This window comes from Globicephala melas, chromosome 9 (genome assembly GCF_963455315.2).
Source record: "Globicephala melas chromosome 9, mGloMel1.2, whole genome shotgun sequence".
Lineage (NCBI taxonomy): Eukaryota > Metazoa > Chordata > Mammalia > Artiodactyla > Delphinidae > Globicephala > Globicephala melas.
The window spans coordinates 37,061,097-37,077,778 of NC_083322.1; the positions used below are offsets into that span (position 1 = coordinate 37,061,097).

A 16,682-nucleotide genomic window follows, 5' to 3' on the forward strand; every position below is an offset into this window, starting at 1 on the left:
CCCCTGGGGTTGGCAGAAGGCTGCCAGGCTGCCATCCAGTTCAGTTCCTTTTTTGGTCAAGTCCCACTTCTGCCCCTCCCTCCCTCCCTCCCACAGGCAGTGATCTCAAGGATACACCCCAGTAAACAGCCTAATCTCCATGCTGGAGCCTACTTCTGGGAGAACCCAACCTGCGACGTTATCTGCACAAAAGGGAGGGCCCCTCCCAGCTAGTGTCTAAGATGCAAAGGACTGAGGCATCTACACTTAGGCTCAGCTCCTCCATCCCTCCTACCCTCCCCACAGAGACCGAGCTCGCCCTTTATGCCTCAGACATACGCTCCACTCAAGCTGTTCCTTTCAAGCTGTCCTTGATGTTTATTTCAAGGTATTTTTATCTTTATGCAAATGTGCTGGTGGCAGATGGGCATCCAGAGCAGAAGTTACCGCAGTTCTGACCCCTTTGGAAGGTGCTGGATGCTCTCACCCCCCAGAGTCAGTACTGTCTGCCCTGGCTTTCAAACTTGAACCTTCACGGGCTGTAAAGATAAAGTGCCATTGTGGTGACATGTGATTTGTTTTCCTCTCAGCCTCTGGAATTTGTTCTTTTGACCACTATAGCATGGGGAATTTTTGAAAAATGTAAAAGACAGCTGCTACTCAAATCAAAGGAATTAAGCACTTTTGATACCTGTACAGAGAAAACTTGCATGTTTATATTCATCTTGGTTTAGGTTCTCACAGCAGGAAAACTTTTTTAAAGATAGGAGCTGTTCCTTTTTGCATTAGAATAAGTGAACAAGAATACTATTTTTTTTTAACAAAAACAAGAAGCATTGCAACTGTTAGGGAATTTCCGTTCACTTGTCCCTTCCTCCCTGACAGATTTTGAAAATCTGAGAGAGGGAGGGAGAAGAACCTGATGGGAGAGAGAAGGGAAACGTGGCAGAGAGGGCGCCATCCAGAAAAGAGGTCCCTGGGGGAGACCCACCTGCCCCTCCTAACAGGGAACCCCCATTCCCTGCCCCATCCTGAGAAGTGCAGGAAGGGGCCAAAGAAACACTTAACTGTTTTAAAATGGTGGTTGTTATAGGTCGAAAATCATGGGAAAGAAACTTGAGGTAGTAGGAAAATCAAGTCTTTGGAATCAGAGAGACCTAAGTTCAAATCCTCATTTGTCCTGTAGTACATGCAGAATTTTAGTACATGCAGGATTTTAGTACATGCAGAATTTTATAGTACATGCAGAATTTTCTGATCCTCGGTGTCCTCCCCGGTAAACTAAGGATTGTTGCTATCTTGTCAGATTGAGAGACTAGCAATATTGCATGCAAAATGCATGGTACCGTGCTTGAATCCCCTAGCAGGCACTTAGAGGAGGTACCCACTGATGTGGATTTTCTCCTTCTGTTACTATCAAGGCACAGATTTTGGAATTTGGCTTGGCCGTGCATGAGAAGTTTGTACCTCAAGATATGAGACCGCTTCACAAAAAGCTGGTCGACCAGTTCTTTGTGATGAAGTCCAGTTTAGGAATACAGGTAAGTACACAAAGTGTCCATGGGGGGGCAGTCTGACCTCTGCCATTTGCTTTTTGGTAGAGGGACTGTGAAATATCCAATAGTGACATCTTTTGGTTTTTCTACCAAACTGCACCATTTTACCAGAGAGCCCTCAAATACTAAAATTGCATTAACTTCTGTTTGTCACTCTCAACCTTTATGAAAACAAAAAAGTAAATGAGAGAAAGCTTAATAATAATGAAACTTACCTTTATAAGTTCCCTATAGAAAGACTTCATGACAATTACAATGCACATCTAGTGCAGCGAAATACCTCACGAGTGATTTTTGCCCTTGTAATTACTATTCTGAAATATTTTCTTTACTGCCTCTTTAGGAATTCTCTGCTTGTATACAAGCCAGTCCAGTCCATTTTCCTAATGGAAGCCCTCGCGTGTGTAGAAACTCAGCACCTGCTTCTATGAGCCCAGATGGTACCAGGGTAATTCCTAGACGCAGGTAAGTCATATTCTGAATTATCTTGACACTCTGGCATCCCCACAAGATGATCTGGAATGATTCTCTTGTTCTTTGCGGCACAATTTGTCAAATACGCAATTTCTTAATGAAATAATTAACCCTCGAGGCAGCTGCAGACATCTGCCACTGGTAAAACAGCAACAGCATGAGAAATAAACTCAGACATTGGATCATATCGAGGCAAACAGGAGACAACAAAATGGGATGTGCATATTTTTTTCCCCTTTGGTTTTATACCATGCCAGCATGTGATAAAGTACAATTCAGAGACTGAGTTAACAACCATTTTTTTTCCCCCCAAAACAGCCCATTAAGTTACCCAGCTGTCAACCGATATTCTTCTTCCTCACTGTCCTCACAAGCTTCTGCTGAAGTAAGCAATATTACAGGGCAATCAGAAAGCTCTGATGAAGTCTTTAACATGCAGGTACTTGATTAGCTTTTTTGTCTGGTCCTGTTTATTCCCTTTCTGTCTCAATCATGAGTGTTTCCGTTCACTCTGCTGTGCTTAGGAACAGACCTATGAGCGAGCACTTGACTTAAGGACAAACCTTTAAACACTCCTGTTGCCTTATTGGTCTCTGGAGTCTACAAAGATGATTCTCTCAAAGCTCCCCCATCCACTGTAAGAAGACCTGAGCGAGCCATGGGAAAGCCCGGGCAGGCCGTGAAGGGGGGCACTTTGAGCTCTGCCTCTGAGTCGGGTCTTCAGTTAGGACTCCTGGAGCTTGTCACCACTGACCTCTTAGCATTTCTAAGTGTTTTGTTTTTTTCCTTTTAAGAAGATATGGTTTAGGGGCCCATTGTAAGATCTCTCCACTTAGGTACATGTTGGAAATTTCCCATAATAACACATTTTTTACAAAATAAAAAACATAGATTTTAGGGATTTTAGCGTCAGTGTAACTCTTGCAACCAAAATTTGTATTTAGATTTGGCTGATAGGTGTTGATAGTAACTCAGTAAGATTCAGCGGAAATTTTCCTCACCACTGTCTTTGGAAAAGGGGCATAATACGTATTGCCAAATTCATGCTTTGAACACATTACATTGGAGAAAATGCAAAGGTGTGTTCTCTGCCTTTTAGAAGCGCTCACCTATTGACCTGCCCGAGGCTGGGAGTCTTTGTGCTTGTGCTTTAGTCAGGGAGCCGCTGCTAACTGCTCCTCAGTCATAGGATGTATGTAGCTGAAATGAACACAAATGCAGTCCTTTGGCAGGAGTCAAAATCGCAGATTCTTGATGAATTCAGAGGCATCTTCATCAGTCTGAGTTAGGGAGATTTTTTCCATGTTTCTTACTGGACTTTTTTTTTTTTCTAATTTGAAGAAAGAACTGATGATTTTGTTTCAAATGTGTCAGCGTTTTCTGCAGCCTCTAAGCCATGTTTGATAACAGCTCCCATGTTTTCCAGCCAAGTCCATCTACCTCAAGCTTGAGTTCTACTCACTCTGCCTCGCCTAATGTGACAAGTTCTGCTCCGTCGAGTGCCAGAGGTCAGCGCCAGGGTGTGGGGTGGACTAAGGGTGCCCAGAGAACCTTCCAGCCCCCAGGAGCTGTGGTGGCCCCCGCATGCTCAGGCTCTCTCCTCCAAACGGGCCCAGCCCACCACCCTGATGAGCCTTTCTCTCCTTCTCTTGCCAGCTTCTCCTTTGTTGTCTGACAAACACAAACATTCCAGAGAAAACTCTTGCCTGTCCCCGAGAGAGCGGCCATGCAGTGCCATCTACCCGACACCTGTGGAACCTTCTCAGGTAGTTCTTGTGGGATGGAAATTCTAGAAAACGAGGAAACGTCTGCTTGTTGCGTACGTCTCTCTGCAGAACCTCACGGTAGCTGCCAGAGGCCACCAGATAGGCTGTGTTGACGGGTCCAGCTGGGTGAAGAGCACACCTCTGCCCTGCGCCTGTTGTTAGGAATTTCTGTGTGAGCCATGTGTCTGATGTGGATACGTGGGTAATTGCCTGAGCAGGAAAGCTGATAGGGAAATGGGAAATGATTTTACCCACCTTGATCAGACTAATTTCGTTGCTGCTACTTGAACATTAGGAGGGGTGATTGATTGGGTAAATGAGTTGGGGGGTGTCTGTCTGCATGTGTCTGTAACAGAAATTTGGAGGAACTTCTTACATTAGCCAAAGACCCTTGAGGAGACGCATGGCTGCCCAGCCGCGTTTCTTTTTGCCTCTACCTAACTCGAGAGAGCTGCCATGGATTCCTTGCTGAGGTACCCAAGAGTGAGGAACATGTCTTTTTACCTTTGCCATTCTTCTTTGATGCACTGAGGAGGAAGCTGAATCCTAGGGCCTCCCCTGCAGCCCTCAGGAATAAGGCACGTGGCCCTCACCACCCACCCCAGACTTGGTTTTGCAGTGATCTCTGTTAGTCCGAGTGAGAGCAGGGCCAAGGTTTTGACCCTCTGGGCCCTTCAAGCGCTTTGAAGGAGGGTTTCAAAGATAAGATTCATGTGGAGCCCTGAGTTTTACCGATTATTTGGGGAAAACTTGGGAGCAGAGGATAATAGTTATTTATCCTCCAGCTCGTTTCTCTGTTTTTCTATGCCATCCTGGCAGAAGTCTGTAGCTACATCTGGAAAGGGATGAGAGTGAGTGGGGTTTGGCTTGATGGGTTTATCTTTGCTGATTGTGTGATCTTCCCCAAAGTTCCAGGATACCTCATCCACACGACACTGATGTCTCGCAGAAATTATATCTGCGTGCATTTGGCTGGACCAGCTAACTGGTTTAATTTCCCTTTGTCACTTGATGTTGCGTTTGTTCCATCTGCTCCTGGAGAGCATGTCACCAGCATGCTGGTTAGCATGAAAGACTTGCTGGTTAGCCTCTCGAATTTTCTGCTTTGGGTCAAATTTGAAACAGTGTGCATGTTGCCAAAATTTCAATAATACACATTGCTCTGGTGCGTCTACGTTTAAGGACTTTGCGCCTTTTTGTTTAATATGTTAGGTAGAACCATGTAAAACTGGCATTTTTGTGGGTTAAAAATTGTAACATATTGACCATTTCATATGTTTTAACCTAATCTAGGATTTAAAATGTAAGGTCCATTCACTAGAGATTTTTTGAGCTAATAGTCCTCCTTTAATTCTTACTTGCATTTCGTATTGCCAGTCTAGCATTTGTATTTACAAAGAGCACCATAACTTAACTGCTTACTGTTTATTTTTTCCTTGCATTTTATTACAAAACCTATTTGCCATTTATATTTGAAATCTAGTATAGACTTTTTGTGTGTGTGTGTGGTACGCGGGCCTCTCACCGCTGTGGCCTCTCCCGTTGCGGAGCACAGGCTCCGGACACGCAGGCCCAGTGGCCATGGCTCACGGGCCCAGCTGCTCCGCGGCATGTGGGATCTTCCCAGACCGGGGCACAAACCCGTGTCCCCTGCATCGGCAGGCAGACCCTCAACCACTGCGCCACCAGGGAAGCCCTAGTATAGACTTTTAAAACACTGTTTGAGCCCTAAGGGTCTCTGCCCTTTTTCCCTTAAATATAATTGAATTCTTTGTTTCTAGCCTCATCACAGCATATAAAAACATTTTTTTCAATGAAAAGGTTCAGTAATAAGATAATCATCTTATTTTCTGGAAGGTCTCACATGTTAGCATATTGCATCATAAAAATAGATTCTTGTGCCTTTCCAGAGGCTGCTGTTTAATCATATTGGAGACGGGGCCTTGCCACGCAGTGACCCAAATCTTTCTGCGCCTGAGAAAGGTAGGTATAAAGCCAGCCCCTTCATCAGTCCTGGAATGTGTAATGGTTTGTTTTGTCCTCATTTCCTCCAGTCTCCCGTGTGTCTGTGCGGAAGGCAGATCTCCAGACCTTTAACGATCTGGACTAATTTGCTCTTTAGGAGATGAATGAAAGACAGTTATTTCTGATGCGTTCTTCACAAACTGTGTTCTTGTAGGATTTAACAGCAGAATCTGAGCAAGGTAGGGACTCCTCTGTTTAATGACTTTTGGTGTCATTCAGTGAGTCACCGAGGCAAGGCCTGCGCTACCTGAAACAAAGTGGCCAATTAGGCTACTTGTTCAGCGCAATGAAAGAAAGCACCTTCTCAGATCGATTCCCTGGTCCCACTTTGTGTCTGCCTTACAGAGTTCATTCTGCCAGCTCATCTGTCGTTTGCGGGGACTCAGATGCTCTTTAAGAATTGCAATCCCGGGCATGATGGAGTGTGCCCTGCCTCAAGGTCACCTGAAAAAATGAGAAACAAACACATGCCTAGCAGTTCATAGCCAGTTAGCATCGGTCTGTGCAACACAGCAGAGGAAGAGCAGATGAAATGCGACTTCCTCAGCCAGGGGGGGCAGGGCTGGCAGCAAGGCACCCGCTCACCTCCCAGGGTCAGGCCTCAAAAAATCAGAGCAGTCCCCGGGCCAGTGAATTAAGTCACTAACGAAATATCCTTGTAAAGCGCATTGTAACTGTCTTTATTAAGAGCTCGACTGCATCATCATTTGAGTACACCGATACATTAAAACTTTCCTTGCGAAATAGAAATCAGCGGAACTGTAGCCAGTTATTTTAAAACACACATTTTGCTTTAAAGTTACAAGTCAGATATTGATCTTTGTCGGGAGAATTTAGGAACGTGGTCTTTTTCTCACCTTTTATGCCAAAGAAAACCACAAAGCACATTTAAAAGGACCGGAGGAAAAGTATTTTACGAGTGGTAGTTCCATCCGATGAAAGTGGTAATATAAAGAATGGTAAAATGTTGAAATTCTAGATATGTCCATCAGGTGGCAGTGTCTGTTCAGGCAGCAAGCTACTGGAAATCTCTAAAGGCTTGATGTCGTAAACCTCATCACAGAGCGGCTACTTATAACCTTGTGTGTCTTGCCCTGGTTCCTAACGGGTTTGTTCCATATTTCTGCATCTTGCTGAAGCATGGAGCAGGCAGATTACAAAAAAGGAATGATACCGTCAGTACTCCAAATTACTTTTTTAGGACATTCTTCACTATAGCCCATTGACTTTAGAAACAAGGGCCAACAGGATGGTGTGGCGTGGCTGTTTCTTGCCACTAATTCTGCCAGACAGTGGAGATATTAGCGTGCCACTGCCTTCCCCCTTTCAGGGTGCCACTAGTCCAGAAATTTCTACTAAAAATCAAGTTTTACAATAGTCTAGTGACTACACCTTCCATCTGTTATCCAGCATCTAAACAGATCTATAATTCTCAACAAGTTTCCACACTCTCGTGTAGAGATGTACAGTTCTGTTCGACTGCTTGAGGGAAAGAAAGAGACCTGCTATCACCCAATTAAATATCAACTATAACTGTGAGGTAGGCAATTAAGTAAAAGTTCGGTATTTAGGAAGTTCGTTGGTTTTTTTTAATCCAGTTGATTTTTTCATTCTGGATAATTCTGACTTTCTTCTAAGATTTAGAGTGTTTACAGGGCCAAGTAGACCATGTGTTTTTAGCTGTGTTTTTCCCTTCCAGCTGTGAATCCCACCCCTAGCAGCTGGAGCCTGGACAGTGGGAAGGAAGCCAAGAACATGTCAGACGGTGGGAAACTTATCTCTCCCCCTGTCCCTCCAAGACCCACACAGACTGGTGGGTATTTGAAGCACTTAACAATCACTTTCATAAAATAACTTTTATTGACTACTCCAGCTTGTCCTGAATTCCTCAAAAAGGTAGGCATTTGGTGTCCTTAGTAGTAGCTATATAATTTGTTTGTAGTGTTCCCCCTCTTTCCTGAACTCCTGTTACACTAAGTCAAGCAGTGCACCATTCCTAATAAACCCCACAGATTTTGTAGAATGTTCTTTTCCTACATGCCATCCTCAGAATTTAGGGGGTACCCTAACCTTGCTGAGACACTAGCATTTTTTTCTATGCTATCCTGAGTCACCTCATTTTTATCAACCTTTACTAAGTCTAGCCACTTTCGTCAGGACTGATGCCCCAGTTTCCAGTAGCCCCTAAATAGGATTGACTAACTGTGATTTGGATAGGCTTATGGAAAACAGTGCATCCGTAGTTATCTGCTGCTTAGACACGTCTGTATTCAAAGGTCATATTTCTCAAAGGGTTCATTCAAGGCACTGAATCCCCTAGGGTGTTGGTTTAAGAAGCAAAATTCTTGGGCTTAACCTCAGACCTACTGAATCAGAATTTTACTATTTCTGGGCCAAGACCTTAGAATCTGTATTTTACCACACCTTTCTAGACTTGAGAACCACTGAAAATTATGCTTAAGAAACTTCCTTCGTGAGTTTATAACAATACTAGTTCCCCTTTCCTCCTGAACAAGCCGTTGCTTGGTGACCTGCATATGGGGGCGGTTTTTAAGAGGGGCTGCCCTGCTTTACTTATCCTATCCTGGTGATGGGGAGAGACTTTTCAACACTTAACATATATTTAGAGTAGTTTTGAAGCTTTACAAATACAACAGCCTAAAGGCAAGAGAAAATATGACACTGTGTTTTTCATGGATTTTTCTGGCTTGATTGTCCATGTTTCATTTGCTGTATTTTAGCATCTCATCTTTCTAGTTTCTTTTTTCACTAAGAAAAATGACTCTCTTTTTAAAATAAACTATGTGCTGCCCAGTTTGTTTTATACTCGCCAAAGCAAAAAGTCACCAATAGATTTGGAAAGACATGTGAGATCTCCAAACAGAAAAAGAAATAACTTTAGCCTTAATTGATACTCTGCATAAGTAGGTCAGTGTGACCATGAGAGTTTAAAACTCATCAACCAGTAATTGGTATTTTATTCATGATGTCCATATTTTCAGGCAACCTCCAATTTAAACCTGGCGTGTACCTAAAGTTGGGAACTCAAAAAGCGTTTTCTAAGGAACAGCAATATTCATGGTATCTAGGTTCCTGCTGATTCAGACTTGTAGACAAGGACACTGATAGAACTACTTTAGGTCTTTCCAGAGAAACATCACTGTAAACATGCAGTACGCACAGGGGCTACTGCGCATCCCACAGTGACGGTACCGGGGAATGCCTAAGTTGAGAGGAAGAGGGTCCCAAGTAATGGTAAACCTTGACTTCTGCCAGACATACCAGTCCCAATCAAGATCTGCTTCTCTATACGTGCATGTTTTTCTTCCATACTCATCACCCACAATTGATGCCGTAGGAGAACTAACAGTGGTGATGGAACATGGCACACGCTGACAGCATGCCCTAGCGTGTAAGATGGAGGCCACACAACCCCACAGTGTGGGGACCGGCCACTCTTCCTGGTCCCTTAGGCTCAGAGTACACGGACGACCGTACCTCTTCCCAGTTAACTTGGCAGGGCTGCCTTCCCTTCTGCACTGATTGCTGTCATGGTCTGTCCTCATGTCATCATGTGTGGTCACTGTTGGGGGGATCTGTAACTGTCTCTCTTCCCTTCAGCCTTTCTGTAGTTTTCTTATGAGTTACAGCCCTCACTGTGACATCTGGGAGAATGGCAGCTCATCACAGAGCAGCAAACTCTGAGCTCATTGAAACGTCTGTAGGCAGAATTGGGAAATCTGGCTTATACGCACCATGTTGACGGTGTCACGGCAGGCTTTTAGTATGTGTGGTTATGCTTTAGAGAGCTGGATTTGACCCACAAGCGCACACACAGAGCAGTACCATCAAACAAGCTGTGTCCCGGGTGTAGGGCTTGAAAATCTGGTGGGAGAAACAAAGAGAGGGTTCTTCTTGGCCTTGATGATAAAATCCATAGGCTACCACCTCCCAGAGATAAAGGGAAGACCCGAGGACAAACATTAGGGAGAAAAATGGAAAACTTCTTACCTCTTGTATGATATGGCCAAGGCTTTCCTGTCCATTTCAGGAATATTGGGGGATGGAAGGGGAGGCTGATGTCAGTATATTCCTGGGACCTATTTTAAGCTGTCTGGATGACTTGGGTCTTCCCGTTCCTGCTCAGGGCCAAAGTCAGCAGTTATTTCCCGAAGTCTGCTCCCTGGCACCTCACACCTAAAAGCACCTTTTGAAATAGACCAAGCAGCAGAGAAGCATCTGGACTTTGAGGAAGCGGGAAGGACTTTGGACCAGCTTGGGGTCCTGTCACTGTGGTTAAAGCATCATGTATACACTGGTGACTTTTCACTAATTACCCCATGTCTTGGAGCTGCCATCCTTTGTGAAGAATCTGTTTTGGGTGGGCACCATTTAGTCGCTCCCCACCCCCTTGCCTAGACCCTTGTGCACTAGATCATCTATATGGGTATGTACACACAGAGGGCTTTTGCAGGTAGTCAGCTGTATGGTTTTCTGAATTGAAATTATCTCTCTGTCTTTACAGCTTCACCAGCAAGACACACGACGTCGGTATCCCCATCGCCTGCTGGGCGATCTCCATTGAAGGTACAGGCTCTTGTTTAGATTGAGGCTAGAGATTGGCCCCACGTTACTTTTTTCCCTGGTACATCAATGAGGTGCTTTCATCTGCACAGACCAGGCAAAGAACCTATAAAGAAGGGGGAGAGGAAGATGGGTAAGAAAACAGCACTAGGCTTTCCCTTTGGGGAGCCTGCCATTTGTTTTCAGATTATTAGGCTTTTTCTCCAAATGGTGGCAAGAGAATGTACAAACTAGAGTGAGAATATACACTGAATTCAGAAAGAAATGGTCCCCATGTATCTCCTAGGGCATTTTCAGCCTGGTCTTTTGGTTTAAGGGACATCAAAAACAAACACGTATATTGAAAAACAATCATCAAGATCTACTAACTATTCTCCAGTGCCTTTTTCATCAGCCTCACCCATTTTGAAAACGCCAAAGCCAACTTTTCCTCTTGTAATATTTTACACCAAGGTTTCCGTTTACATTAGAGATACATACTTGATCATGAAAAACAAGGCAGTAAAATGAATTTTAAAATTTCTGGGAAACAAACTGGAAAGGTTTAAAGGTCAGACATTTGATTTGATACGTAGACATAGGCTTCTTAACATCTCTAAACATACAGAATCCCTCACGAAGGTAAAGAATAATATTTAGGGATTTCCCTGGTGGCGCAGTGGTTAAGAATCCGCCTGCCAATGCAGGGGACACGGGTTTGATCCCTGGCCTGGGAAGATCCCACATGCCGCGGAGCAACTAAGCCCGTGTGCCACAACTGCTGAGCCTGTGCTCTGGAGACCGTGAGCCACAACTCCTGAGCCCGCGTGCCACAACTGCTGAAGCCCGTGCGCCTAGAGCCCATGCTCCACAACAAGAGAAGCCACTACAATGAGAAGCCCACATACCGCAACGAAGAGTAGCCCCCACTCGCCACAACTAGAGAAAGCCCACGCGCAGCAACGAAGACCCAATGCAGCCGAAAATTTTTAAAATTAATTTTTAAAAAAAGAATATTTAGTCTGTATCCAAATTGAATCAGACTGGCTGCAAGGATTGTCAGTCCATTCAGAGGTAGGTGTTCAGAGCTGCTATGCCAGAGGCTACTATGAGGTTGAAGTGAGTGTTGAAAGAATGATTTTGTACCTGAATGACTTAGGATTTACACATTCCATGTCCTTTTTGTTGATGAGACATTTCTAACTAATGTAAAATAAAAGGACAAATTAGCTTCTACAAACACATGGGATCACATTGTGATCCCATACATTTGTGGTGCTAAGGATTGTTGCTGGTAGAAATTGAGAATCGGGAAGGAAACCCCCCCCAAACGGAGAAAATTGCAAAGAAGTGTGATTTTGTTCGCATTGCCAACATTGCTGATGTCAAAATTTGCTGGTGGGTGCAAATTATTTGCTAGTTTGGTTGTCATTCTGTAGAGCAGCTATTAATTGTAAAGTACATGGGACTGCATTCACCCTGAGCCATTGACTGTCATCTTGATGTGATGGGAACAAAAGCAACATGGTGTTTCCGCATCGTTACACTTCCCCTTGCTTGCAAAGAGCCCCTCGTGTTGCTATGGAATTCACACATGCATTTTTTAACTTGATTGTGTAGAGTAGTAATAAGACTAGGAATTGATTCTTAAAAAATAGAAAGAATCGAAGGGCTGAAAATGTTCAGGTAGTCACCAAATAGTTAGCAAAGTGGTGTATACTGTCTCTCCACAGACCTGCCTATGTTCTTACCGGCCATAGGTAGCTTCGTAGCCGTATTTTTACAAAATAGGTTTGAAGAGAAAATGGGTGGAACATTTGTGTTGTAACTCCTGGGTTACATTAGAGGGCGTAGTGCTACCAAGTTACAAGCTTTGCTGTGCTTAGAATGCAGAAAACTCCTTGACTGATAGTTTTATCAGCAAATAAATGACGGAATTAACCCTGTGAAGACTCAGCTTACCTGCCTTATTTTGAACTTAGTGTCTAATTTTTAACAAAAAATTGCAGTGAATTTGGATCTCTTAACTAGCCATGCTTAACTTTAGGCTCCTGCTAAATGAAAGGATTTGTGTCTACTAGCATTGTTTTTGTTTCAAAAGAGAGACCAAGGTAAAGTTAGTCTAGGGTAACATTTCTTGGTTTTATAGGCCGTTTATGTGATACATGAAAAAAAATGGTCTATGGTCAAATAAGTTTAGGAAACACTGGGCTGAACAAAGTCATTTAGGTTGCTTTATTATAAGACCTTAAGAAGCTAATATGCTTTGAATGGACTCAAGGAGTATGTAGGGGGCAGTATTTCCCGGTGGAACCCTTAGGGAAGTAGCACATTCCAATGCCAGCGGGGCTAGACAGCGAACAAATGAGTGAAGGAGGCCAGGAGGCTTCAATGTGTTGGGGTGGGAATGGTGGGAAAGTGAAGAATTCATGCCCCATCCAAAGGGGACAGCCCTGCTCAGCTTCAAAATAATATCTCTAGTAAGAGAAAGTGAGCAGTTGTTGCTAGAACTTCCAGTGGTTCTGCTGAGCTAGAAAGGGAAATGGTATCTCCAACGGGTTTGGTTTTGTTTTGGTTTTTGCCAGTTTCCTATCCTTCAAACCATGGGACTAATGATATGCCTCTGCATTTTCTCCCTGAGTACTTTTATCCTCTTTCTGTCCTGACCATGATAAAGAGTAAAGTGGGCAGTGAGGTGAACCGAATGGACTGGCGGCCCTGGCAGATAAATGCCTGATGTATATGTGCGGTTCTGAGGCACGCCAGCACTCAGATTTGAGTCTGGGTGTCTGCATGAGTTTTCCAGGGCCGGCAGAGCAAAACCCCATGGACTGGGAGGGCTTCAACAACAGAAATGTATTTTCTCACGGTTCTGGAGCCTACAGGTCCAAGATCAAGGTGCCACCATTCTCGGTTTCTCCTGCAGCCTCTCTCCTTGACTTGCAGACGGCCACCTTCTCCCTATGTCCTCAGGGTCTTTTCTCCGTGTGCATGCGTCTTTGGTGTCTCTTTGTGTCCAATTTTTTTTCCTAAAAGGATACCAGATTGGGTTGGGGTCCATCCTGAGGGCCTCAATTTCACTTACTCGTTCTTTAAAGGCTGTATCTCCAAATGTAGGCACATGGGGTGGGGGGTGGGGGTCAGGGGATAGGGCTTCAACCTAAGGATGGGTGGGGGACACAGTTGAGCTCATCACAGTGTCTGTCAGTGACTCTCTGCTGTGTCTCCCCCACCCCTCCCTTTCCACTCCGCACAGGGATCCATGCAGTCTTTCACCCCCTCTCCGGTGGAGTATCACTCCCCAGGACTCATCTCCAACTCCCCCGTCCTGTCCGGCAGCTACAGCAGTGGGATTTCGTCCCTCAGCCGGTGTAGCACGTCGGAAACCTCAGGCTTTGAAAATCAGGTGAACGAACAGTCGGTGGCGCCGGGGTCGGGGTCAGGCCACAGTGGGTCTGAAGAGCTGGTGCGCAAGGAGAGCAAGACGCCGCCGCCGTACAGCGTGTACGAGCGGACTCTGCGGCGCCCGGTCCCGCTACCTCACAGCCTGTCCATCCCCATCACGGCGGAACCGCCCGCCTTGCCCCCCAAGCCTCTGGCGGCGCGATCGGGACACCTGGAGAATGGGACCAGGAGGACGGACCCCGGCCCGCGGCCCAGACCCCTGCCCCGGAAAGTCTCCCAGTTATAAGAAGTCCCTTTTCTATTTCCCTGCCATGAATTCTCTGCCGTTTACAAGAAATAAGAGGTATGGTGAGAAGACATTTAGTGTAGGCACTTTAATAACTTACTCAGATTTGTCTTTAGATGAATGGAATTAAAACTCACTTGTTAATAGAATGTTGCACAATATTAAAAGTTACTGATCTCAAACGCCAGGTGTTCCAAGTATGGCTGAATTTTCATTACAGCGTTTCTCATTTGGAAGTGATAAATAGTAATAAAGCCTTCTTTTGTATCTTTTTATGTTCACTTTTTTTACATAGTTTAATCTTAAAACCAATAGAATATTGTCGAACAATACGAAGCGTGATAATGTTGTATACTTTTTACTGAATACTTGATACTTCAAGAAAGCTTATTAAGTCTATGTACATCCTAACAAACACAATAGTCCTTATTTTAGAAGACTTCTGTAAATAAGGTGAGATTTCTGGCTCTTTCTATGAACAGATTGATAAGTGCACATCTTCAGAATTAAAAGTTAAAGCAAGCTAGTGAGACAGTAAACTTAAGGGGTTGCAAGGATTGGGACTGGAAGCGGTTTTGTTCTTGAAGCAAAATACTTCTTTAAGGTTGCTTTTGACCTTGGCTGATGTCTACATTCTTAAAACGCTACTTTACCAATGGGTTGGTAAACCCTTTAGTACCCTGGCACCATGGTATCTACTGTATTTCTTTTCAAGGTACAATTTACTTCCAGAGTTCCAATCGGGTAGATGAAGCAGAAGACCCTAGGAGAAATGTTTACTTGAATTTTGTGCTTCCTCACTTGATAGTTTCCTCTACCAAATTTGTCACTAAAGAAGAACAGATGTTCATGTGTTAAGTAGGCACAAATTAATGTGTCCCATTAACAAGAATTCAGGAATCAATACAGGACAGCAGTAAATTAATAGAGTAAATGAAGAAACAGAGAGAAAACATATTAGCATGATTAAATGGCAAAAGGACTTTGAAAAGGCAAGGGCATTAACTTTCAATCCTGCACAAAATAAGGAATTCCTCACAACTCTCCATGATTACTGATGGAGCTTGTCTTCTTAGCTAATCCTGTTGTCCTTTTGTTGAAGGAGGATGGCCGTAGACCACTCTAGCTTGAATACTGAAACACAGCATCTTAGATCTAGATAGGGACGCTCATGCCACAGTCATAGGAGTGTGAAAAAAGCACCTTGTATGTGGTAACGTATTTTGTATCTTTGTTTTCTTTACTGACTGTTTATAACACTCAACTGACAATAGATATGAACTGTATTTTAAATCATACTGTTGAATATTTTCCCTCTTTTGTTGGGAAGCTCAATTTAGTTTAACTGTGTATGTTTTTGTTGATAGCTTACCTGGAAGGCAGTGACAACTTTTTTATATTCCCTTAATGAAACCATTCAGCAGGTATACGCTGTTGAGGCTGGTTATAGAGGTTTTCTATAATAAATGTTCAAGTATTTTTGTACATAACTGGTTAATTTTAATAAGAGATACCATTATGTGTAAAAAAAAGTAAAAATAAAAGCAAACTGTTGTGGATGCAGTATGATTGTTATAATTATGCCAAATACTTTATGTACAGAAAAAAAATATTTGTACATATGTGCTTCTAACAATAATTCTGCCATATTGACTTTACAATTTTGAATGTCAGAAAATTAATATATGTTAAAATATTTATGTTTAGTGAAATTATTCATAATAGAGAAAAGGAACATGAATTTTAGCTTTGTATCTTGCAAGTTTTTCGGTTGAAAATTTCTTGAACTAGCTTTTGCTTTTGATGATAACACTTTGTGTTTGTAATCACATCCTTAAAAATATATATATATATATATGAAGATCCGTATTTCTGTTGCTTTAAAGAAGACTTCCTTCCATTTAAATAAGGTGACATGCATAAGATAACAAAGCTTCTTTGATTTCCTTTTCCTCTGTAATTTAATAGATTCCTTGACTAGTGCTTGGGCACAGTATAAATCAGTGTTATTTGCTCTTGAAGCCATTTAAAAAAAATTTTTTTTTTTGGCAATGAACAGTTGATCATGTGTATGTATTTCTGAAGCAGCTATATAGCAGAACATTTCAAGAGATTCTGTTAGCCTAGATGTTCATGTTGGTTGCTGCTGAATGGTAAATATTAAATAAAATTACCTGATTAATCTTGACATTTGTGTTTATTCCTGTCATCAGCATATCTTTACCTGGAACAGAAGCTGTGTAAATAACTGCCCAGTGTACAAAAGGAATAGTTAGTTGAGTGCTGCTTTTGCCAGTTGGGCAAACTATCTGCCTGCCTGCTTTCCTCCTGATTTTCATAAAATGACTGATTGATAGGAAATACATTTAATACTGCAAAATCCACTGACTACCACGTCTGTTAATAAACCCCGGCTTTTAATTTTGTGAGATGCGTCAATGCTATGTTAGATTTACAACATTTATGTCACTCAGTGCTAAGCAAGCCCCTGTCTAAAGCCTCTGTTCCATTAAATACCAAAACCCATTTAAAGGTCATGTCCATGTCTTCCTGATTATTTCTCAACATTAAGTGATTTTTAGAGCATTTGGGGATCATTTTCATTACCACTGAACCCACGAGTCTTTC

The 16,682-nt window shown here is 43.2% G+C and overlaps 1 protein-coding gene across 2 annotated transcripts in view; it reads left to right on the top strand.

The window, feature by feature from the left end:
• DOCK4 (dedicator of cytokinesis 4) overlaps positions 1–16,242 on the top strand; it is a 476,638-nt gene extending 460,396 nt beyond the window's left edge. For both annotated transcript variants that reach the window (XM_060305397.1, XM_030857580.2), the window contains 9 exons: positions 1,401–1,520; positions 1,879–2,000; positions 2,328–2,448; positions 3,436–3,517; positions 3,666–3,775; positions 5,686–5,758; positions 7,500–7,613; positions 10,326–10,387; positions 13,620–16,242. In XM_060305397.1, the coding sequence (XP_060161380.1) occupies positions 1,401–1,520; positions 1,879–2,000; positions 2,328–2,448; positions 3,436–3,517; positions 3,666–3,775; positions 5,686–5,758; positions 7,500–7,613; positions 10,326–10,387; positions 13,620–14,054 (1,239 nt within the window). In that variant the 3' untranslated portion in view covers positions 14,055–16,242. The remainder of the gene's footprint in view (positions 1–1,400; positions 1,521–1,878; positions 2,001–2,327; positions 2,449–3,435; positions 3,518–3,665; positions 3,776–5,685; positions 5,759–7,499; positions 7,614–10,325; positions 10,388–13,619) is intronic.
• Positions 16,243–16,682: the final 440 nt, after the last annotated feature.